The sequence below is a fragment of the Ictidomys tridecemlineatus genome, chromosome 5 (genome assembly GCF_052094955.1).
Source record: "Ictidomys tridecemlineatus isolate mIctTri1 chromosome 5, mIctTri1.hap1, whole genome shotgun sequence".
Lineage (NCBI taxonomy): Eukaryota > Metazoa > Chordata > Mammalia > Rodentia > Sciuridae > Ictidomys > Ictidomys tridecemlineatus.
Genome location: NC_135481.1, coordinates 136,324,926 through 136,348,239, shown reverse-complemented (window position 1 = coordinate 136,348,239; position 23,314 = coordinate 136,324,926). Strand labels below are relative to the sequence as shown.

Below are 23,314 nucleotides of genomic sequence, written 5' to 3'. Positions count from 1 at the left end.
AAATCCCCTATATTTCTCTTTGCCTCGTAATCCCTGGAGGCACATTGATGCTATAGTCTGATGTGAAGTTTCTTTTGCTTCAAAAAATTTTTTACAAAATCTTATTCTAAAATGATAGCTTTGAGTAAACTAGTGTTGGGGCAGGTACTTGGTCAGTTGGGAAACATCCTAGAGCAGAACCCAGTCACTGAATGGGTGCTATTCTAAGTTGTGTGAGCTCTGGGTTCAGTTTTCAGGTGGATTAGTTTTCAGCTCTCCTGTCCACTGCATGTTCTGGATAAATCGTTTATGTGGTAGTACCACCTCAGATTAGGTGCGTGGACTTTGAAGTCTGATGTGTCTGGCTTCTCCCCATACTAAGAGGGGACCTTGAGGTTTCTTCTTCCTCAGCCATAATATCTCCTCTGTAAGATGAGGATAATGAAATGAAATGGGAGCCAGGTGTAGTGGCACATGCCTGAAATCCCAACAGTTTAGGAGGCTGAGGCAGGAGGATTGCGAGTTCAAAGGCCAGCCTCAGCAACTTAATGAGGCCCTAAGCAACATGAGGAGACCCTGTCTCTAAATAAAATATAAAAAAGGGCTGGGGATATGGCTCAGCGGTTACGCGCCCCTGGGTTCAATCCTCAGTACCAAAAAATAAAATAAAATGGGGATAATAGGGCTGGGGATGTGGCTCAAGCAGTAGCACGCTCGCCTGGCATGCATGCGGCCCTGGTTCAATCCTCAGCACCACATACAAACAAAGATGTTGTGTCGCTGCCGAAAACTAAAAAAAAAAAAAAATGGGGATAATAATACTTTTTCCCTCAGAGCAGTTTTGAGGATTCAGTGAGTACATGATAAATGTTTAGTAAATGTTCCTGGCAAGGTTAAGTTTACTTGTAAATTGAAACTTTAGGACTACATGATATTATTCTCTGCCTCTAATAACCAACCATTATGCTGACTTTTACTAAACTAAATTCCTTAGGCATATTGATAATAATATTCTCAACTAATCAGAACTATTTTGTAGGTTGCCAATGTGGACCCTGGTGAAGGTTGGCCCCCTATCACTGGAATTATTTCACCTCTGTCTGCCAATGCTACAATTCTCACTGTGTTCAGCATCAAGGAGGCTGAATTTCAAAGACATTTTCTCCAAACAGCTATGGCTGGAGGCCACCAGGATACAGCTTCCCTTTTCTCAGAGATTATGGATGATGTATTGAATCAGATTCATAATTCATTTGAAGATCCTGCTTCTGGTATGTTGGGAGGTAAGTGGATGTGGTGGGAAGTGTATGGGGTTCTCTTCTGAGTGCTTCCTAGTTCTTTCAGTGAACTAGGAAGCAGAGTCATCAATTGTGAAAATCAAGGTTTAAGAAAGTGTTGGTGGTTGAGGAGAGGGGAGGAGTAGGAAGTCACAGGTGGGAGGGTGAGGGTAGGAAATGAGTAAGTTCGCCTTAGATATGAGATCCCTCTGCATGCTTGTTCGTCTTCAGCCACACTCACCTACTGGGGACAGTTACAGAATAGACGGAGAACTATGTTCACCAGAGTCAGGGTTTTTACCAAATGAGAATAGTGAAACTGGAGAGGGGCAATGGATTCTGAAGTGTGAACAGAAGGGATTATGGTGATTGTCTGTGGAATCAGGCAGTTTAAGGAGGAAGGAGACCATAACAGAGACACAGAAAAAAGGCTAAAGGATCCACGGTCTGTAGAAATCTAATGATTCTTCGAGCAAATGTACTGTTTGGAGATATTTGTGTCTATTCATTTTCACAGACCTTAACACCTTTTATTTTTTTGCGAGGGAAAACTTGAGATTGGAATCTAGGGCCTCATGCATGCTAGACAAGCACTCTATCCCTGGGCTACAGCCTCATTCATTTCCTTTCTTTCTTTTTTTGGTACTGGGGATTGAACCCAAAGGTGCTTAACCTTGGATTAAGCACTGAACTACATCCCCAGCCCTTTTTATTTTTTAATTTTGAGAGATGATCTCGCTTAGTTGCTTAAGGCCTTGCTAATTTGCTTAGGCTAGATTTGAACTTGTGATTCTCTTGCCTCAGCCTCCCAAGTCACTGGGATTACAGACGTGAACCACCACTCCCAGCTCTCAGTCCTTTTCTCATAGACCTTTACTGTCCTTGTCTGAATATGTGACACAGCAAATGCAATTCAGACATTAATGGCCATGATGTGGTGTGAAGTTTGTTGTTTAAAATTTTTTTTACAAATCATATTCTAAAACTAATAGTTTTAAGAAAGCTACGTAAACTCCATAATATATGTACTTTATCCTTTTAAAAGAAAGATGAAGATGATATGATGGAAGGGAGGGAAGGCCAGTGGAGTCTGTGGAACTGTGGAGATGAGGATGAATGATAAAAATAGAGAACTGCTGAATGAGCAGTTTAAAAAAGAGCTGGTGGCCAGACAGGCAAGGAGAAGGGTATAGGTTCAAAGAACTTGGTGTGTGGTGCTGTGTTGCCCTGGCTGGTTGTATTTAGTTATGTTGGGCCACTTCAAATTCAGCTGTTGCATCTTGTATCAGGATATCAAATATCAACCAAAATTGTGTAATATTTTCTACTGATGTCATTTCCTTATTTGCTCTTCACGTATAGGCTATTTGTATTTTAGAAAATTTGTATTATTGTAGAACACACTGCACTTTAATTATTTATAAAGTCTTAGAAGCAGGTCATAAAATTCTCTTTTGGAATGCAGTAAAAAGAATTGGATTATTTACCAGTACTCCATGTTCTAGCCTGACCCAGTTTCTTTGAGGGTGTAAATCAGCATGCTGACTTAGTGTCTAGTCTCCCCACCACACTCAGTCCCAGAGAGGTCCTCCCCATGCCTCAGGATCTAGCCCAAGCATCATATTCTCCTGAAGACCTTCCTTTTCTTACCCATCTTTATGACATGACTCAAGGGTGAATCTACCCTTTTGACACTAGGAACTCCTTTCACAGTTAGCATTGTCTTTTATTTATCTCTTCATACTCTCACTGAAGCAGTCTCAGTATGAGTCTGAATACATTTTAAATATTTTGGTTTTTTTTCTCTGAGACTTCCTGAATGTAAGCAGGACCTGGTGGTGCATCCCTGTAATCCCAGTGACTCAGGGGGCTATGGCAGGAGGATCATAAGTTTAAGGCTAGCCTGGGCAACTTAACAAGTTGCCCTGACTCAAAACAAAAAATTAAAAGGGCTGAGGATATAATTGATAGAGTGTCCCTGGGTTCAATCCTAGTATACACACACACACACACACACACACACACACACACACACCAAAAAAAAAAAAAAAAAACACCACAAGAGATTTCCAGAATATACAGCATTAATTTTGGGGTCTTAGAAAGGCCTCCCAGAATTACTGAGTTTACTGAAGTTTCTGTTAGTTTCACCCAGTCACCACTTGCCCATCAGGCTTACCCTAAGAGACCCTATCCTTACATTCCCACAAGATAGTGCCACAACTCATAGCTTACTATTTCAAATTTACCTACTAGATGCAGCATATTTGTTACATTCTGCAGTTTTATTCTGCTTTTATATTACTGTTATTTTTTACTAAAGCCACTTTTTTTTTCAGGTTTTTAAAATAATTTTTTATTTTTTAAAAGTAAATTGTATGTTACAGGAAAAATAAAAACACAAGCAAAGAACAAAGTCATCCAGTTACAAGAAGCTTAGTTGGACGTGTCCCTCTAGGTTGTGTGCATATATACACAATATCCCATTTTGTGTGATTGAGATTGTGGTGTGTATCATGCTTTTCCACACATCATGAATATTCACCAATTCAAAATCCCAAAGCTACATGAGTATTTTTCGATAACCAAGAATATACTACACCAACTCAATCTGTTATTCTTTCTTGGGGACTAAAGCCACTTCTAAGGTATACATTTTAAAAAAAATTTTTTTTAGTTGTAGTTGGACACAATATCTTTATTGTATTTAATTATTTTTATGTGGTGCTGAGGATTGAACCCAGTGCCTAGCCCGTGCTAGACGAGCACTCTATCGCTGAGCTACAACCCCAGTCCCCAAGGTGTACATTTTTAAGAATTAAAAAAAATATATATATTGCATATTTCCCTATTTAGAGGTATAGTTCAGAAATAAAATGGAGGGTTTTGGTGCCAGTAATAAGAACAAAAAACTAAATTGTGTTTGTGCATTATTCATAGACAACATAGTATTGTAGGAGTTAGTGGTGCAGATGAAGAATGTTAATGATTCTGCTTTTTGTCCTTTGGAGGGAGACGATCATTCCAGGGGAAGAGCAAATGATTGGCTTCTCTGTTTTGGTTTTGGCTTCTTTGCTTTGGTTTTAACTCTTGCCTGTGCCTTTGTTCCTACAGCTCCCCCTGTTCCTGAGTGGGCCCAGCAGGAGCTTGGCCGAACCATTCCCTGGAGTCCAGCTGTTGTAGAAAAGTGGTTTCCTTTCTCTAACATCAGTGGTGCCAGTTCAAACTTGATGGAGTCATTTTGGTAAAACTTTCTTATTTTTCTGGGCATTGATTATTAAAATTAACTCTCAGTTATCTGCATACCGGCTTTTAAAATTTCCAATTACAGAAATTTGTCAGTGGGCATGGTGGCACGCACTGTAATTCCATCTGCTCAAGTCTCTGGGGCAGAAGGATTGCAAGTTTAAGGTCAGCCTGGGCAACCTAGCAAGATCCTGTCCCAAAAATGTAAAAATTTGAGCTAGGGTTATGGTGTGACGCACTGGGTTCAATCCTTAGCACAGCATTAAAATATATATATATATATATATATATATATATATATATATATATATATATATATAATAAAGGCATGCTGTCTATCTACATCAACAAAACACTTTTTTTAAAATATAAATTTTTAAAGAGATCTGGGGATGTAGCTCAGTGGTAGAGCATTTATTTGCCTACATATAAGGCCTTAGGATTGACCCCAATCCCATAAAAAGAAAAAAAATAAATTGTCAAATTAAATATTAAAAAATACTCCCATATATTATGGATGCAGAAAAAAACCAAAAAAAAAAAGATTCTATTTTGTACTCATTAGATTGTTAGAAATTAATAAATCTGAAAATAGCAAGGAAAATGTGAACTGTAGATGATGGAAATATAAATGGTTAGAGCCATTTTAAAAGAATAATTTGGAAATTCTTTGTAAGCCAAAGTTTACATGCTCTTGCTATACAGAAATTCCAGTTAAAGCCATCTAATAAATTCTTATACAGACACAAGGGCTATGCTTAAATATTAATTATTAATCAGAAATAGTGAAAAAGTGGAAACAAGTTGACCCTCAAAAGGGAAATGATTAAGTAAAACACATTATAGTCATATGGTAGAATATTAGAGATTAGTAAAAATAAACTGGAGCTATTTATATGTACACAGAAAACTGAAAAATATGTTGAGCATAAACAATTACAAAAGAGTGATATTATGTGATAGTGTAAAATTGATAACGTATTAAGTACCAATTTGTGTTAGTTTTGTTATATATGTGTATCTCTAAATAAGATACACATAGGGCTGGGAGTGTGGCTCAGTGATAGAGCACTTGCTTAGCATACAAAAGGTACTAGCACCACAAAAAATAAATAAATAAACAAACTATGAACAAGTATTTAATTTTAATGGGAGGTTCATATTCTGTTTATATTGCATGCTAAACTTTTCTAATTGAAAGGTTTGTATGTTTTTAAAAATTAACAACAAACAGAAAGACAAACCTTCCCTAGTGAGAGAACACACCAGCACAGAAAATAACAATTCATCTGCTTGTAGATCAGTTTCATGTGTGAAGCTGGTAGCCTTGCACATATCTAATCTGCAACATCTGTTCAACAAATGTTGTCATAACTTCCTTTCACTCTTTAATCACATGATATCAAGTAATGGATGATGATAAAATTCAAATAATACGTATTTAAATGTTGTACTGTTTTCATAATTTCATTAGTGATTGATCTTTATGTAGAAACGCACTTAGTAACTAACCATCCTTCCAGCTCCACTATCTCCCCTTCTCATCAACTCCATGTTGGTTGTTTTTTTGTCGTTTGGTTGGGTTTTTTTGCTGTATTGGGGAATAAACTCAGGGCTTCTGGCATGCCAAACAAGTGCCCTACTACTGATCCACAGTCCCCCACCTCACATTATTTTTTCACAATATGAAAGAATTATTCAGAAGTGGTTGCAGTGCTAATTATTTTGTCTTAACATCATCTTGTACTTTATTAATATATGGAAACTGAGTAAAAAGTAACTATGGAAGCCCAAAGGGAAATAGTTATAATTAGACATGTATCCTAATTCATCAAGAATTCTGCTAGACATTGACATATGTCTCTAATCCCTGCTGCTCAGGAGGCTGAGGCAGGAAGATCTCAAGTTCAAGGCCAGCCTGGGCAACGTATTGAGGCCCTAAGAGAGCTGGGTTGATGTAGCTCAGTATTAGAGTATTTGTCTACTGTATGTAAAGCCCTGGGTTCAATCTGCAGTTCAATCTGGATAAATTGGAACTTTGGTTTTACACTAGACATCTTGACTTTGCAGGTTACTACAAGCTACCTCAGCTAATAAGGAAGAGTTTTCTAAAACTGAGAGTGAATTAACACGTTGCCTCTCTGAGCACTACCAGAGAAAATCTCGTGAAGAATCTACTGTAGCTAATCAAGAAGACAGCAAAAAGAAACGTAAGCACATAGAAAGGCTATTTCTTAAGGAAGTCTTTTTTCTTTTTAATGGCCAGTCTTTTTCTTAAGATGTACATTTAAAAGATTAACATTCCTTGAATTAAGGTTCAAATGGTAACTAAATAAAGGACAAATTCATATATTTCAAATTTGCAAATATTTATATTAGTCCAATAGTGATAAAAATTACAATCCTAGTTTCCTAATGAAAAATAAACTATCTTCAAATTTATAACAGATTTAAATATAATTTTTTATTCTGCTTGTACAGCCTACTTTGCCTTTTTATTATTCTATCTCATTGCTTAATAAAATTTACAAAATTAATGTTTAGATTGTTGCTTTTATTATTATAAGTAATACTACAGTATACATCGTGGGTAATTTTTCTTTGAGTAATTACCTTTGCAGAAGGTTGCAAAAAAAAGTTACTATGTTAAAGAGTAAGAAAACTGTCTCTCCATGTGCATTGCTAAATTGCCTTTCAGATGAGTTTGGTAGAAAAAAGAAGTTTTATCACCACCCTATGGCCATTGAGTAACACCAAATTGAGTGTGTTTGCTTTATATCAAAATCATCAAAATGTTTAGCTAGTGAATTTGAACTAAAAAAGGATTCTCTTTCTACCATGTGTTATGGGTAGAAAGACATACAGGAACTAGCGAATTTAGATCATTCTGAAGGGAGATGCTGCACTTCAGTGTTCTTTCACAGTGGTCTGACTGCACAGAAGTGAAAGTGAGCTGACTTTTCCTGCTGTGCTGCCCTTGTGGTAGGTGGTATTCCTCGCACTCCAGTGAGACAGAAGATGAATACCATGTGCCGTTCCCTGAAGATGTTGAACGTTGCAAGGCTGAATGTAAAGGCTCAGAAGTTACATCCAGATGGCAGTCCAGATGTGGCTGGAGAGAAGGGGGTCCAAAAGATAGCCAGTGGAAGAACAGCAGATAAACTGGAAGACAAAGGAAGAACATTAAGAAGTTCTAAACCTAAAGGTATTCCTCCATTCTACAGCATTTTTGTATCTATGTTTGCTCTGTTACACCCCTCATTTTTCAAATATGCTTTAATCCTATCTCTTCATTGTTGTTGTTGTTTGTTGTTGTTATTTAGTTGTAGAAGGACACACAATATCTTTATTAGTTTATTTTTTATGTGGTGCATAGGATCAAACCAGTGCCTCCACACATTGTAGGCAAGTGCTCTGCCACTAATCTACAGCCCCAGTCCTTTATTTCTTGAATATGTGCTGCATACAAAAAATTATATTTTGATGAATATATAATTAATAAGATCATGTCATATTCTTAGATTTATGATTTAACTATAGAGATAAAATTAATGCATTAATAAGCTAATATGTATTAACATGTATAATATATATAGAATGAACTAATGAAGTTAATATATAAGAGCAAAGCAGCTAAAACAGAAGACACTTGCCCATTTGAAAAGTAAAGACTACACTAGTAGTTGAGAAAGGGAGGTCAGGTCTGGAACAGGATAAAGAGGCTTCTAAGGCACCCCTGGAACCAGACTAGACTTCAAGAGTGAGCAGAGATTAGAAGGCAGAAAGTAAAAGAAGAGCATTATGGGATGGGGTATTAGCACCAGCAAAGTCTCAAAGAAGGTCCATGTCTTGGCTATATGACATGTAGTTAAAGAAGTTTTACATTTGTGGATAAAGGAAAATGGAAGGAGTCCATGAATAACCCAAGCCTAGGTATTTCGGTCTTTGAAAGTGAGCAAAAGAATTTAATCCAGTAGCTTTTATTTTCCTATTTTTTCCTTCTTTTTTATTAAATAGATGAAATTACTCTGTTTCCTATTCCTAGGGTACATTTTTAACTCACAGCAATGATGCCAGTCCTAGAGGTGTTGATTATGACTATAGCTTATAAAATGATTATTGCATGACAGCACCTTTGAGTTACTAATCCCTTATTCTTTCTCTCTCTTTAAATTTAAATCATGGGGCTGGGGATGTGGCTCAAGCAATAGAGCGCGCGCCTGGCATGCGTGCGGCCCGGGTTGGATCCTCCGCACCACATACAAACAAAGATGTTGTGTCCTCCAAAAACTAAAAAATAAATATTGAAAACTCTCTCTCTCTCTCTCTCTCTCTCTCAAAAAAAAAAAAAAAAAATTTAAATCACTTTTGTTTTTGGTCCTGGGGATTGAACTCAGGGATACTTTACCACTAAGCTATACTCCTTCCCATCCCTTTTTATTTTTTGAGACAGGGTTTCATTAAGTTGTTAAGATGGGCTTCTAACTTTCAGATCCTCCTATCTTAGCTTTCCAAGTCACTGGGATTATAGCCTTGGACCCAGCTAAATTATTCTTATCTTGGTATTGATTTCTCTAGAATTTTATTTTGCTTTTCTTTCTTTTTATATATAAAATATATCTTTTGTCTCTGTTGGATGCTATTGTTTCATTGTGTTTTATTGTTGTGGGTATTTTTTTTTAATTTTTTAAAAAATATGGACACAATACCTTTATTTATGTTTATGTGGTGCTGAGGATCGAATCCAGTGCCTCATGTGTGCGAGGCAAGCTCTCTGCCACTGAGCTATAACCCCAGCCCCTGTTGTAGGGGTATCTTTGTTTGTTGGTTTTGAGCCAGTGTCTTACAAACAACAAAGGTTGTCTGCAAACTCCTTGGTTCAAAAGATCCTCCTGTCTCAGCCTCCCTGAGTAGCTGGGACTAGTGACACCCACCATCACCTGACTTGTTTTCTATTTAATTCATTTCTATTCTTATGTTTATTATTACCTGCTCTCTTATTCTGGGGGCTTATTGTCTTGTATTACTTCTTGTGTTGAATATTTAGCTAATTAATGGTTTTTGAACTTTTTTTAATAAAAATAATGATATAAGCTTATAAATTTTCCTAAAAGTATAAATTTAGCTGCATTATACATGAGAATGCTGTTTTTGACTTTTACTGATTCTTCTGACACTCCTAAAGTAAGGGAGTATCTTATTTTATTCTTAATATTTTTAGATTGTGCTTATACAATGTTACAATGTTGTCTGTAAGTTATTGATTAATATTTGCTAAAACTCTGGTCTGATCTGTGATCAGGTTTTGTTAATATTCCATGTGTACTTGAAAATAATGTGTATTATCTAATGTTAAGTACCTGGTTTTACATATATCCATTATAATCAAGTTTACCAATGTTTGACTATTTGCCATTCTTTGGTAATTTTGTTTCTGCTTCTCTGTATAAGTTTTAAAATCAGTTTGTCGATATTCACAGAACAACTTACTGGGATCTTGATTGAGTTTGCAATAAATATATAGGTCAGGTTGGGACAAATTGATTTTTTTTTTTTAATACTAGGGATTGAACCCAGGGATATTTTGTCATGAGCTACATCCCCAGCCATTTTTAATTTTTATTTTGAGATAGGATCTCACTAAGTTGCTGGGGCTGGTCTCGATTTTTGTGATCCTCCTGCCTCAGTGTCCTAAGATGCTAGGATTATAGGTGTACTCCATAATACTCAGCAAGAATTGACATCTTGACAATATGGAGTCTTTCTATATTAATGAACATGGAATACTACTCCATTTATTTAGTTCTTTGATTTTTTTTCAGAGAGCTTTGTAGCTTTCCTCAAATAGATCTTATCTGTATTTTGTTCAGCTTACTTCCTGAGTACTTCATTTTTTGAGGGTGCTAATATAAATGTGATTGTTAATTAAACATGCATTTTTAATTGTATGTCTTGTACATTATTGATATACAGGAAAGTGATGAACTTTTACATATTCACCTTACATTGTGCAGCTTTGTTGTAATCCCTTGTTAATTCAAGGAATTTTCTTGATTGTTTCAGATTTCCTACATAGATAATCATGTCATTTATGAACAAAGAGTTTTGTTTTTTTCCTAGCCTTACATTTTTTAACATGTGTGTCTGATTTGAGAAGATTAATTACTTTCTGTATATGTATATAAAAAGAAAGAAAAGTCAAATAAAATTCTAGACAAAACAATACCAAGATAAGAATGATTTAGCTGGGTCCAAGGGTCCAAGGCTGTAATCCTAGAGACTTGGGAATCTAAGACAGGAGGATCTGAAAGTTTAGAAGCCCATCTTTTTTTTTTTTTTTTTATCTTATTTTTTAAAATTATTTATTTATTTATTTTTTAGTCATATATGACAGTAGAATGCATTCTGATATATAATACATACATGGAATGTACATACATCAATCATATTGTCTATTCTGTTCTGCTGCCCTTCCTATCCTTCCTACTCCTCCCCTCCTCTCCCATCCTTTCTTTCTTTCCAATCTAATGTGACACACTTTTTTTTCTTTTTCTCATTACAGCATCATATATGTATTCTGTATAACAATGAGGTTCTCCTCCCATCTTCTGTGCAACTCCCCTTCTCCCTCTTTTTCCCTCCCACTTCTCTTCCCTATTTAGTGGTAGTCTTCTTCTCATGCTCTTCCTTCCTATCCCATTTTGAGTCAGAGAAGACATTCGGCATTTGTTTTTTAGGGATTGGCTAACTTCACTTAGCATAATCTGCTCTAATGCCATCCATTTGCCTGCAAATGCCATGATTTCATTATTTTTTAGTGCTGAGTAAGATTCCATTGTGTATAAATGCCACATTTTTTTAATCCATTCATCTATTGAAGGGCATCTAGGTTGGTTCCACATTCTAGCTATTGTGAATTGTGCTGCTATAAACATTGATGTGGCTGTGTCCCTGTAGTATGCTCTTCTTAGGTCTTTTGGGTATAGTCCAAGAAGGGGAATAGCTGGGTCAAATGGTGGTTCCATTCCCAGCTTTTCAAGGAATAGAAGCCCATCTTAACAACTTAATGAGACCCTGTCTCAAAATAAAAAATAAAAAGGAATGGAAGTATAGCTCAGTGGTAAAGTATCCCTGAGTTCAATCCCCAGGACCCTACCCCCCCCCCCCCCCGCAAAAAAAAAAAAAGTGATTTAAATTTAAAGAGAAAGAATTAAGCATTAGTAACTCAAAGGTGATATCATGCAATAATTATTGCTCAAAGTTCATTTATTTATTTTTATTTATTAATCTCTAATTTCTCAATCTTGATACCATTGATACTTTGAGCTGGATAGTCCTTTGTTGTGAGGCCTATCCTGTGCACAGTAGGAGATTTAATAACATCTCTGGCCTCTATATACCAGATGCCAGTAACCCACTACCTCCCCCAGTGGAGACAATCCAGACATAGTCTGAAGTCCTGTGGGAAGACAAAAATCCCTCTGAGTTGATAACCACTAACTTAAATTATACAATGACATGAGCCAAATGTGATGGTCAATTTTACTTTTTTTCACAGATTTTAAAACAGAGGAAGAGCTGCTATCTTACATACGTGAGAATTACCAAAAGACTGTGGCCACAGAAGAAAGCATGTTATATTCATGTGCTCGGAACATGATCTCAACCATTAAAATGTTTCTAAAATCCAAAGGAACTAAGGAATTAGAAGTAAGAAATTTTGGATAATGCCTTTGGTTGATTGTTGATGGGTTTGATTCATGTATCTTTGATTTCCATTTTACTGTACATGATTCAAAAAAGAGAAGTGAGTACAGTTCTAGAGTTTGGAAGATGGACATGAAGAACTGATAAGGTGGAAATTAAAGAAATGGGGCATGTCCATTTCCTCCTAATGAAAAAGCTCTTTACTCATTTGAGCTGCATCTTGACTATATGAATTAAGTCAGTGATTTTAACCTCTGCTGCACCAAGAACATTTTGGGTTTGGGGTTTTTTAATTTGTTTGGGTTTTGTGTATGTGTGTGTGTGTTTGTGCATGCGTGCGTGCGTGTGTGTGCTCACTCCAGACTAATAGATTAACTCCAGATCTCTAGAACTGGGACTTGGCCATCTATAGTTTAAAAAGCTTCCTTAATGCTTATGACTAGAAGGGTTAAAAATCACCATTTTAGGGCATATTATTATTTTTATTTGTGCTTTGTGGCAAAAGCAGGACTCCTTCTCTAAAGTGAACAGGAGTTATTTATGACACTTAGGCTTCTCCATCATACTTTCAAATCTGTGGGCTTGATGTATCCATGCTCAATTGCTTGCAAATACTTTTTGACCAAGTAAAAGAAGATGTTCATTCACTACTTTTCATGCAAACGAAAGGAAGAAAATTTGTAATGGGAATATATATTCCCCTCATTTGAGCATTTTATAAGAAATTAGAAATAATGATAAGAAACTTAGTATTCTTTTTTAAAATATATTTTTATTTGTTCTAATTAGTTGCACATGACAACAGAATGCATTTTGATACATCATACGTAAATGGAGTATAACTTCTCATTCATCTGGTTGTATATGATGTAGAGTTACACAGGTCATATAATCAAATAAGCACGTAGGGTAATAATGTCTGGTTAATTCTACTATCATTCCTACCCCCAACCCAAGCCTCCTCCCCTCCCCTCCCTGGACTCCCCTCTGTCTAGTCCAAAATAACTCTATTTTCCCTTTCCTCAATTGTGAATTAGTGTCCGCATGTAAGAGAAAACATTCAGCCTTTGGTTCTTTGAGATTGGCTTATTTTGCTTAGCACAATATTCTCCAGTTCCTTCCATTTACTGGCAAATGCCATATTTCATTCTTCTTTAAAGCTAAGTAATATTCCATTATGTATATATACCACAGAAACTTAGTATTCTTCTATGTAATGATTTTGTATTTTTAGGTGAACTGTCTGAATCACATAAAAAGTAACCTCTTAAAAACAAGTAAAAGTCTCCGACAAAATGCAGGGAAAAAACTGGATAAAGAGGACAAAGTCAGAGAGTAAGTAACTACCTTATTTATCTATCTATCTATTTATTTATTTATTTTGCCATTGCTCCAAAACAGAATTCTCAAGATTTGCTTCAATCACTTTAAAACTGCCAGTTGCTTGAAAGTGCTTTTTTGTGTGTATATGTGGTGTTGGGATTGAAGGTACTTTTGTAGCTGATTCTTTGTGATTTTTGATGTGTAGTGTGAATCACCTATTTACCTAATTAGCAAATCAGTATTTGCAGAAAGCAGAGGCTATTTATTTATTTTTTGGTACTAGGTATTGAACGCAGGGGTGCTCTACCACTGAGTAACATCCCCAGCCCTTTTTATTTTCTAGACAGGCTCTCACTAAGTTGCTGAGGCTGGCCTTGAACAAGCAATCCTCCTGCCTCAGCCTCTGAAGTTGTTGGGATTACAGGCATATGCTCCATACCCAGCTTCTTACTAGTCATTTCTTATATAAATAGATCTGTACTTAAAGAAGGGAGTTTTCAGTTAAGTGGCATGAAAAGTAGATATGACTGAGTGTTTTTTCTCCCAAGGTGTCAGCTTCAGGTATTTCTTCATCTGGAGATGTGTCTGCAGTGCCCTTTGATACTGGAAAGTGCAGATGAGATGGACCAAGTAGTGGAGGAGGCAAGTGTATAGTTATGTCCTAGTATTTTCAGCTGCCCCACAGAGGGCATATGGTCATTTTCTAAATTCTTCATCAGGTGACAAATTTGCTGCGCATGGTGTGTGTGACTGAAGATCCAGCTTACCTAGCCAAGTTTCTGGAGGAGATTTTGAGATTGTAAGTTTGATGGCTACCAACTTAACTTCAAAATTGTTTTACCAAGAACTACACACAGTATTATCTGTTATGGGATTATAAGGACTATTTCTCATGTCGGATAAAGGAGTGAATAGAGGGAGTGAGATGGTAGTTCTCTGTTCTGTATTTAACCAATCTCCTCCACAGGTATGTCGACTCCATCCCAAAGATACTTGGAAATCTTTACAACAGCCTCGGGTTTCTGATTCCTCAGAAGTTGGCTAGTGTCCTTCCTACAGATTTTTTCAGTGATGACTCCATGACACAAGAGAGCAAATCACCACTTCTTCCCATGCCTCTCTCATCCAGTGCTCACCAATCAGTGTCTGGTGGCACTGAATCTGACCAACTGGAGGAGCTCCGTACCAGATCAGCAAAGAAGAGAAGGTAGGAACTCCAAAGAAACTACTTATACTGTTATAGGTCAAAGGGTATATTTAAACCATAGTCTAGTTTTTGTCCCTATAATATATTGAATTATAGTCATTCTTATATCTGAATCACAAAAGCCAACTATCCGAGCTCCTACCAGTCAACTGAGCCTATTTTTATCCCCTAGGAAATAAATAGTGTTGATTTTGTAGTTCCTAAAGCCCTTTTTTTTTTTTTACTGTTCACATCAGGTCTCCAGAACTAGGAACGTTTTATGAAATAAGCTTAGAGTTTCAGCTTACTTTTTAAGTTTCCTTGGATGCTTTTTATTATTATTAACTAGTTGAACATATAGTGGTTATTTTTGGAAATTCTGGGTTTGACATTTTTTTTTTTTTTTAATAAACTCTAGTTCAACCCCAAGATATCTGGCTTGTATTCATGTAAAGTTTTATTTTAGACTCTGATTCCATTCCAATTTAACCATATGTACTTTTATCTACTGTATCTTGACTTTCTTTCTATTTTTAAAAGGAAAAATGCACTAATAAGACATAAAAGTATTGCAGAGGTTTCACAGAATCTTCGACAAATTGAAGTTCCCAGAGTGTCCAAGAGAACTACAAAAAAAGTAAGTAATCTCCAATAAATATAAAACAGCATTAATTGAGTTGTTCCTGCTGTCTTGAGTTTACACAATAAATAAAGATGAAAGACAGTGTCTCTGCTTTTTAGGAAATTGACTGTGGAGGATACAAAAATAATATCTCTTATCCAAAATGCTTGAAACCAGAAGTATTTCAGTTTTCAGAGTTTTTGGATTTTGGAGTATTTACACAGAACATATTGATGCTCAAACAATTTTGGATTTTAGAGCACTTCAGATTTCTGTGGGATTACAGATGCTCAACTGATGTTAAATATTCTTATGAATGTACATAAGACTATAACCCAAGAGGAAAAGAAATAAAAATTCATTATGATATTAACCATTTTACCCAAGAGTAGATAGAGGTAATTTGGAGAAAAATAGCAAGTAAAAGTTAAGAATTAATTAATCCAGTGCTGGAGATGTGGCTCAAGCGGTAGCGCGCTAGCGCGCAGCGCTGGGTTTGATCCTCAGCACCACATACAAATAAAGATGTTGTGTCTGCCAAAAACTAAAAAATAAATATTAAAAAAATTCTCTCTCTCTCTCTCTTAAAAAAAAAAAAGGATTAATTAATCCAGGTGTGGTGGCACACGCCTATAATCCTAGCTTCTCTGGAGACTGAGGTAGAAGGATCACAAGTTCAAAGCCAGCCTCAGCAAATTAGTGAGGACCTAAGCAATTTTGTGAGACCCTGTCTTTAAATAAAAATACAAGGGCTGGGGATGTGGCTCAAGCGGTAGCGCGCTCGCCTGGCATGCGTGCGGCCCAGGTTCGATCCTCAGCACCACATACAAAGATGTGTCTGCCAATAACTAAAAAATAAATATTAAAATTCTCTCTCTCTCTTTAATTAATAAATAAATAAATAAATAAATAAATAAATAAATAAATAAATAAATAAAATACAAAAAGGGCTGGGGATACAGCTCGGTGGTTTAAGTGCCCCTTGGTTCAATCCCTGGCACCATTTAAAAAAAAAAATGGATAAATTAATTCAAAGTCTTTAATATAGATAACAAAACTCAAATAATATCAAAATAAGTGAAAAGTTTATATACAATAGTATATAATAATAGGACTTTTGTCTCCCAGAAAAGTACTTTTTTAATGTATATACATACACATATATATACTTTTTCAGGATATATATTTTAATTCAATAACAAATTGACTTCACTAACAAGTTTATTTTACTTTAGTGACAAGTTTGAAAGTAAAAATAAAAAGATAATGACTGACATGAAGTCAGAATGCAATTGGTTTTTCTGTGGCAGTAGGCATAAGTACTTGAAGTTTCTATTGGTTGCAATAAAAAGAAACCTAGCTGGAATCTGCTTACTAAGGAAGAAGGGAGACTAAAAGTACAGTGAAACTTTTGAAGTGCCCAAACTGAGAAGAGTTAAAATTCTATGAGCAATAGCTTCAGAAACCTTAATCATTAAGATAGTGGTTTATTCTGTATCTAGATAGGTGGCATTGGAAGCAGGAGTTCCTCTTCTTTTTTTTTAATATTTATTTTTTAGTTGTACACAATACCTTTTATTTTTGTTGTTTATTTTTTATGTGGTGCTGAGGATTGAATTCAGGGCCTTGCACATGCTAGGCGAGAGCTCTACCGCTGAGCCACAATCCCAGCCCGAGCAGGAGTTGGTAGTGTTTACTTCCCTACCATACCTCTCCTGAGAATAAGATGTGAATCTTGCATATCTTGCAATCCTGATTGATGAGTGAGAAATCCAAAACTGGATAGCTAAAGATTGTTAGACCTTCTTTCTCGCTAGAATTTACAATGATGTTTGCACTTGCTAACATTATTTGAATATTTTTATAGTGGCCAAGAGTGTTTATTTCTTTAAGACCAAATTTACTGAGATCAGGATTTGATTTTGGTTAATAAATTTTTTCATGTCAAAGTTAGTGCTGTAGTTAATCACAGCACTTCAACTGAAAGGACCAGATGTTTAATTTTATATAGTAAATCTGAATTTTCTGAAGTAGCAATGTAGTGAACTTAGAAGCAGTGAACTTATATATTAATTAATATGTATTAATTAATGTATAAGTGTATATATTAATTAATGTATGTTCCAGAAGAGCACAGTGATTCTACCCAGTGCCTCATGGACATAACTGTCAGTTTTCCTTTCAGTTATATCAAATATATAGATTAACATGGGTTGACAAACTTTTTCTATAAAGATGGTAAATATTTAAGACTGCAGGTCATGCAGTCTCTGGCACATTGCCTCAGTTCTATTGTTGTAGGAAAGTGGCCACAGACAGTATTTAAACAAACAGGCACTGCCATGTTTCGATAAGCTTTATTTCCGAAATAAGAGATGGCCCAGATTTGGTTTGTATACAGTAGTTTGCTGATCCCTGGATTAGGAAACTGAATGTTGAACATATTTTTACAATTATAATTTAACTCTTTAAAAAGAGTTATTATCAACCAATGTAAATGACTAAGAATTACCACTTTTCATATCTTTTGCAACAAAACCTTCGTTGTATCACTGACATCATTTGTTAAGTTTCTGTTCAATCTTCAGTGATTATAAGAGCATAACTGAGCCTCTGGGATTACAGGATCCCTGGGGTTTTTTTTTTTTTTTTTTTTTTTTTTAGATATAAAATGTATACATGATCATTGGTTAAAAAAAAAACAACTTTAAATCATATAAAGTTAATAATGTATTTCTTCGCCATCAGTTGTTCAGATACAATCACCAATTGTTTGCTATATATAGTCCCAACCCTTTTCTGTGTATACCACAAGCAATCATCAAAGGCTATACTTATCTGTAATATTCCCATATACACATAAATATTAAATATGGTTTCATCTACTATACTTATTATTTTGCATTAAAAAAAATCTTCCCCCATCACAGTTCACTTTCTGCATTATAAGTCTTCCTTTCTTATTCTCTTAATATCTGCATTGGATGGGTATATAAATCATTTACTGGTTCATTCTTTATGAGCATATACAGTTTCTTACTTTGTATTATCACAATGTGGTAGAGAACATCTTTGGAACATCTACCTTAGTGTGTTTTATTGTTTCTCCTATGAGTTCCTGTACTGCAAGGATTGAAGGGCTTTATGTGGAACTTTTATTCTTTCAGTTTAAATGAATACTTATGTAAATTTCCTTATAGGATTTTCTCATTTTCCAGGAGAACTTTCACCCTGCCCCCCAGCAGCCTGGACTCCCAGGGAAGGACACAGTACAAGGTATGCTCTGTTCTTCCAGAGTATGCATCTATTCACTGGAATGACAAATTTATTTTGATTGCAGGTATTTAAGCAGCTGCATTCAGCTGTAAATTATGGCTTTAAATCCTTGGTTAACAAAATACAACCCTATATCTTGTTCAGGCAAATAAGATATTCACATGATCCCATGATACTGGATTCTATAAAATAACTGTCCTGAAATCTTTTAAAATGTTCTTATCATGAAGGCCTAAAAAACCATACCAAAACAACAACAAAAGAGCAAAGAGAAGAAGTGTTTTAGATGAAAAGAGTTTAAGCATGAAAGCTAAATGCACTCCATGATCCCTGCTTGATCTTAAATTTAGAAAGGAAAAAATAACTATAAAGTACATTATTGAGACAACTATAAAAATTTGAAGAAAGGTAGTATGCTAGATAATAATGATGAATGTAATAATGGCATCATGGTTATGTAGGAGAATGTCCTTGTTAAGAGACTTATGCTGACATAGGGAAGGGAAGAGTTGTGAAATCCACAACTTATTCTCCTGGGTTTGGGTAGAAAAATTATATACATCAGAGAAAGAGAGATGAGGGGAAAAAGCAAAAGTTGACAGTTGGCAAATTTATGTTTATTGTGCTATTTTTTGAAAAATTCTGGATATTAAATATTTTAAAACACAGGAGAAAGTAGAAAATAACAAATCAAATTTGGCTTTCAGGTCACAAATCAGTTTCATAGACAGCCTAATAGAGAAAAATTTTTGAAACATGGAATGTGTTGTTGGTGTCATTAACATTAATGTTTATGTCATTTATGGGTTAACATAGACTGCTCCCAGTTGGTGGATCCTGGATTATTTGGTTTTATTTCAGTGAACTGTTCTTTGAATTCACCCTTAGTGAATTTTAGATTTACCTCTACCAGGTTATTTTGCTTAAGATTAAGGTGCCATCTTGCTAGTTTTGTCAAGTGTTTATCAACTTATTAGCTGTTTTCTTAACTTTAACTCTTCTAGACTCAGACTCACCCATGCTCTGAAATCAAGAATTGAATTTAAAATAACCCAGCAAGCTGGGCACAGTGACATACACTGATAGTCCTAGCTACTTGGAAGGCTGAAGCAGGACCAGCACTTGAATCTACAAGTTAAAAACTAGCCCATGCAAAATAGTGAGACCCTATCTCCCCCTCACCCTACCCACTCCCCCAAAAAAATGAACTAAAAATAAAAATAACCCAGCAGACTAGTAAAGTCATCAGAAGAAGAAATCTATGGAATAAAGAGAGTTTCTGTACTCAGGCAGAGCTAAATACAAGACAACAAAAAGGTCCAAAGTGAGAAATAACACTAGACCATATTAACCATAACCTAAATCAATTATCCTTTTCTATAAGGATTATTTCTGTTTTATAATGTGTAAAGCTTCTAATTTAATAAATGATGTGGGCCTTCTTTGTATTCCTGAAAAGTTAATTTAAACCAAAGTTGAGGTAGGAAATTATGAACAACTGTATACCAAAAAATTAGGTAAACTAGATTAAATGGACAGATTCCTGGAAGGACACAAACTACTGAAAAAGAGATTTGGGAGAAAAAGAAAATCTAAATAGATCTACAAGTTAAAAAAGATTGAATTAGTTATGAAAACACTTCCCACAAAGAAATTCTCAGGACTAGATGTTTTTACTGCTGAAATCTGTTTAACATTTTAAAAAGAATTAAAACATCACTGGGAATGTTGGTACATGCCTATAATCTCAGCTGTTCAGGAAGCTGAAGCAAGAGGATCACAAGTTCATAGCCAGCCTAGCAAGACCCTTTCTCTAAAAAAAAGAAGGGGCCTGGGGATATAGCTCAGTAGTAAGAGCACCCTTGAGTTCAATCTCCAGTAACACACACATACACACACACACACACACACACACACACAAAACACCTTAGCAATTATTATGATCAGTTGATTATTTGACCAGGATGCCAAGACAATTCATTAGGGAATGAATAATCTTGGATCCAAATGATGCTGAAACATGTAGTTATCCCCGTGCAAAAAAAATGATATTATCCCTACCTCATACATAAAAATTTTTTGAATCTGTAAGAGTAAATGTTTTAAATCACACTTGGATTTCCTAAAGAAATCTTTTTAGTAAATGTGAAAATAGCAATCAGTACAGTGGTTTCCTTAAACAGTTTCTCTGGATAAAAGCTCTTCTGTCTTATTGATGAGAATATTTGACTTTCTTTCTTCCTACCCGCACCACGCTTTCAGAAGTGACCAAAGTTCGAAGAAATCTCTTCAATGAGGCGATGTTTTCTCCTTCAAAGAGATCACTAAAACGGGGATTGCCTAGAAGCCATTCCGTATCAATTGTGGAAGGTCTGGACCGTAAACTCGACAACTTCAAAAAGACCAACAAAAGTACCACATTTCAGGGTAAGCAAGAGGAATTTTGTTTGTCAATTTTGTTGGTCTCTTCAAGGAAGTTAAACTTTTCTCTTTTTCTAATCTTTATTTCACTTATTTCCTTCTCTCTACTTGGTTTGATTTTAGTGCTTTCTTTTTCAAGTACACACATTTATAGCTACAGTTTCCTGTCTAAATATTGCTTTAGCTGTATCCTGTAAGTTTTGGTGTGATGTTTTTTCACTGTCATCTCAAAACACTTTCTAATCCCTTGTGATTTCTTTGACCCACTGGTTATTTTGAAAAGTTAATTCCCATTGTTAGGGAGTCACCCACATTCCCTTCTATTGATTTCTAGTATCATTCCATTTGGGTTGGAGAACATACTTTGTATGATTTCAGTCTTTATAAATTTATTGACACTTAGATTGGGAATAGGACTCAGTGGTAGAGCTACTTGCCTAGCATATGCAAGGCCTGGGGTCTAGTCCCCAGCACTGCAGGGGTGGCAGTGTATTGATACTTATTTCATGGCCTAATATTTGATCTGTCCTGGAGAGTGTTCCATGTGTGCTTGAGAAGAATGTATGTTCTGCTCTGGATGAGTAAAGTGTTCTATAGATTTATGTCAGGTCTAATTGGTTTATGGTGTTATTCAAGTTTCCTTTTTCCTTGTTGAGCTTCTCTTTGAAGAGAATTGTTCAAACCATTATTTGAAAGTATAATGTAATAATTATTGATAATTCAACAATAATTATTCTGTCAGTTTTTGCTTCATATGTTTTGGGATTCTGTTGTTAGATGTATCTGTTTATAATTGTTGTATCTTGATGAATTGATCTTCTTATTAATATGTAAAATCTTTGTCTTTTGCAACATTTTTGGCCTAAATTCTATTTTCTCTGACAGTAATATAACCAAGCAGCTCCTTTGAATGTGGTATCTTTTGCTATCCTTTAATGTTCAACCTTTGTATCTTTGTTGGGTCTCTAGTAGGTAGCATAGAGTTGGTTTTTTTAATCTCTTCTGCTAATTTCTGCTTTCTAATCGTGGTGTTTAATCCATTTACATGTAACGTAATTACTGATAAGGAACAACTGCTGCCATTTTTTTCATTTTCTGTATTCTTTATTTCTTTTTCTTCCCCGGTTCCTCCATTTTTTTGTTTTTTGTTTGTTTGTTTTTGTATAACCTGACTTTTTTATAGTTTTGTTTCCTCCATTATTTTTCTGTGTGTTTTATAGTTATTTCCTTAGTGGTTATTTTAGCAATCATAATTAACGCCTTTAACTTAAGACAGCCTAGTTTGGGTAAAATCAACTTAGTTTCAATAGTATATACTTTGTTCATGTATGTTTTTGTCCCTCCCCTTTATTGTCATGGTCGTAAAGTACATTTTGTGCATTGTATGGCCATTAATACAGATTGATAATTATCGTTTTGTATTTTTTCCTTTTAAATCATAGGGGAAAAAAGAGGAGTTATAAGCCAAAAGTACCATAATACTATCTTTTTTTTTTTTTCTTTTTTTTTTGGTACTGCAGATTAACCCAGGGGCGCTTAACCTCTGAGCCACATCCCCAGCCCTTTTTACTTTTTTATTTTGAGACAAGGTTTCACTAAGTTAGGACTCAGTAAGTTTCTAAGGCTGTCTTTGAACTTGCAGTTCTCCTGCCTCAGCCTCCTAAACTGCTGGGATTATAGGCAGGCCCTGCTCTGACAATAATATCTCAGTATAAATTTCTTTGATTTCTCTTGCTTGGGGTTCATTGAACTTGTTGGATGTGTAGGTTCATGTTTTTCATCAGATTTAGGAAATTTTTAAGTATTACTTTTTCAAAATAGTTTCCTGCCTCTGTCTCTTCTAGGCTTCCCATGTTGATGGTGGTAGGCTTGGTGGTATCCCACAGGTTCCTCAAGCTTTGTTCATTTTCCTCATTCTTTTTTCTTTCTGCTCAGATTGGGTAATTTTGATTTCTGTCAAATTCTTTTTCCTATGAGTGGGCTATACTTTCCTATTTCTTTGTATACTTTGTAATTTTTTGTCAAGAAGTAGGAATGAAGGATATTATGATATGCTAATTATAGAAATCTGATTCTCCAAGCCCTCAGGGATGGCTGATTTTGCTTTTTGCGGGCTGCTGCTTTCCTTTTGTAGCTTTTCCAAACTATTTTTTGTGAAGTGTGTATTCCTTGTTGTGTGTGGTTACTGAAGTTTCTGTTTTCTTCTGTGGCCAGCCAGTGACCTAATAAAGATTTCCTTAAATGTCTGGCTCCCAAAATGGGGTGAGGAGAAGGCAT

General features: G+C 35.4%; 1 protein-coding gene across 1 annotated transcript in view; it reads left to right on the top strand.

The window, feature by feature from the left end:
- Positions 1–23,314, top strand: part of Ticrr (TOPBP1 interacting checkpoint and replication regulator) — a 43,340-nt gene that overhangs the window by 8,309 nt on the left and 11,717 nt on the right. The window contains exons 4-15 of the mRNA XM_040275464.2: positions 1,019–1,262; positions 4,371–4,500; positions 6,573–6,712; positions 7,489–7,707; positions 12,061–12,212; positions 13,444–13,544; positions 14,081–14,174; positions 14,252–14,331; positions 14,500–14,739; positions 15,259–15,355; positions 18,559–18,616; positions 20,879–21,043. Coding sequence (XP_040131398.2) covers positions 1,019–1,262; positions 4,371–4,500; positions 6,573–6,712; positions 7,489–7,707; positions 12,061–12,212; positions 13,444–13,544; positions 14,081–14,174; positions 14,252–14,331; positions 14,500–14,739; positions 15,259–15,355; positions 18,559–18,616; positions 20,879–21,043 — 1,720 coding nt within the window. The remainder of the gene's footprint in view (positions 1–1,018; positions 1,263–4,370; positions 4,501–6,572; positions 6,713–7,488; positions 7,708–12,060; positions 12,213–13,443; positions 13,545–14,080; positions 14,175–14,251; positions 14,332–14,499; positions 14,740–15,258; positions 15,356–18,558; positions 18,617–20,878; positions 21,044–23,314) is intronic.